Source organism: Pseudomyrmex gracilis, unplaced genomic scaffold (assembly GCF_002006095.1).
Source record: "Pseudomyrmex gracilis isolate BER0280 unplaced genomic scaffold, ASM200609v1 scaffold_6188, whole genome shotgun sequence".
Classification (NCBI taxonomy): domain Eukaryota; kingdom Metazoa; phylum Arthropoda; class Insecta; order Hymenoptera; family Formicidae; genus Pseudomyrmex; species Pseudomyrmex gracilis.
Genome location: NW_018026772.1, coordinates 1 through 1,263, shown reverse-complemented (window position 1 = coordinate 1,263; position 1,263 = coordinate 1). Strand labels below are relative to the sequence as shown.

At 38.8% G+C, this 1,263-nt stretch overlaps 1 protein-coding gene across 1 annotated transcript; it reads left to right on the top strand.

The window, feature by feature from the left end:
* The first annotated feature begins 323 nt into the window (after window positions 1–323).
* LOC109863535 lies at window positions 324–1,110 on the top strand. Its single transcript, XM_020443792.1, has 3 exons — window positions 324–520; window positions 601–720; window positions 841–1,110. Exons 1-3 carry the CDS (start codon window positions 383–385, stop codon window positions 1,036–1,038), a joined length of 456 nt encoding a protein of 151 aa, XP_020299381.1. The 5' UTR covers window positions 324–382; the 3' UTR covers window positions 1,039–1,110.
* The last annotated feature ends 153 nt before the right edge of the window (window positions 1,111–1,263 follow it).

Below are 1,263 nucleotides of genomic sequence, written 5' to 3'. Positions count from 1 at the left end.
GATCGGTTCAGTCGTTATTAAAAAATTGCTGATTACAAATCTCCCCTCCACTAAAATGCCTCATATTCGCGTATAAGAGGCACGGCGTGCTCGCGCAGTACGAGCGCAACTTCGTTGCGCGTGAACTTGGCGCGAGGCACTACCGTGCCTCTTGATCTTATTTGCATTAGCACATGTATTCGGCGCTGATAATATCGATCAGTTGAGAAACCGCAGAAATGCTACGCTCTGATGTTGCATATCGTTAATTTTTTTTTTTTTTTTTTCAACTCGAAATAAATATTATCAATCATATCAATTGCGACGTATAAATGAAAGACAAGTTTTCCGATTTTTAATTTTCTCACAGGATCTGACGTTGTTTGTGGTTTTTCTTGCGGCGATGGTCGGTACCGTGGTACCAAAACCATTATGGTCAACTTTAGTCGGCAATTACGTATATTCTACGCCTGAGATCAAAGCACAACCGCAATATCTGGCCGCGTATCAACAAATGCACGCTCCGTATTATGTTTACAATGTATTATTATATAAATGGCTTATAAAGTATTTTAAGTTGTTTGTACTTTGCGATCACGCATTTTATTTTACGTTTCTTAGATTCATCCGAACATGGCGGGTATATCTACTGTTTACGGCAAACCGGGAGTTTCTCACATTCCCGCTTACAATATCTACTACGGCACACCGATTTACGATTTTCGACTCCCATTGAGTCCGGTAATTAATTAAGTTTTGAAAAATTAATCTATAAATTACATGTATATACTACGATTGTATGAAACTAAAAATATCAAAAATTTGTAGACGCGCGCGTAAACGTACGTTTGTTTGTTTCAGTTTTATCCAATGTTGTCGCCGGGTTTACCTTCTAGACCGGTACTTCCGCCGACATCGACGCAAGAGCCGCCCTACAACGAGGACGATTACGACGGCATCGAGAAATTGGATGCGAAAGTCGATCCAGACAAGGAGACAAAGAAGCCGGAAAACATCAGCGAGCAAGATGACGATTCCATAACTGTGGAAGCATTATAAGATAAATTTTTCTCGTCACGCGCGCAACACGTGCAAACGCGGAGAGAATAAAGATGTAATTGTACGAGAGACGATATAGGGTAACTGTCCCTATTAGTGTGCCTGTCCCGATTAGTGTGCCTTTATATTTAAATAAATATTACAGAAAAACAAGTGAAAATAAATAAGTAGAGTATTTTTTTATTTATAGTTATGATATCAATGGATTTTTTAAAATAGTTCATT

Excerpts from the sequence above, each read along its gene's own strand:
- LOC109863535 (XM_020443792.1), top strand. The coding sequence starts at position 383 with ATGGTCGGTACCGTGGTACCAAAACCATTATGGTCAACTTTAGTCGGC. Across the intron at positions 521-600 it reads CTCCGTATTATGTTTACAAT|ATTCATCCGAACATGGCGGG; the intron begins GTATTATTATAT and ends TACGTTTCTTAG. Across the intron at positions 721-840 it reads TTCGACTCCCATTGAGTCCG|TTTTATCCAATGTTGTCGCC; the intron begins GTAATTAATTAA and ends TGTTTGTTTCAG.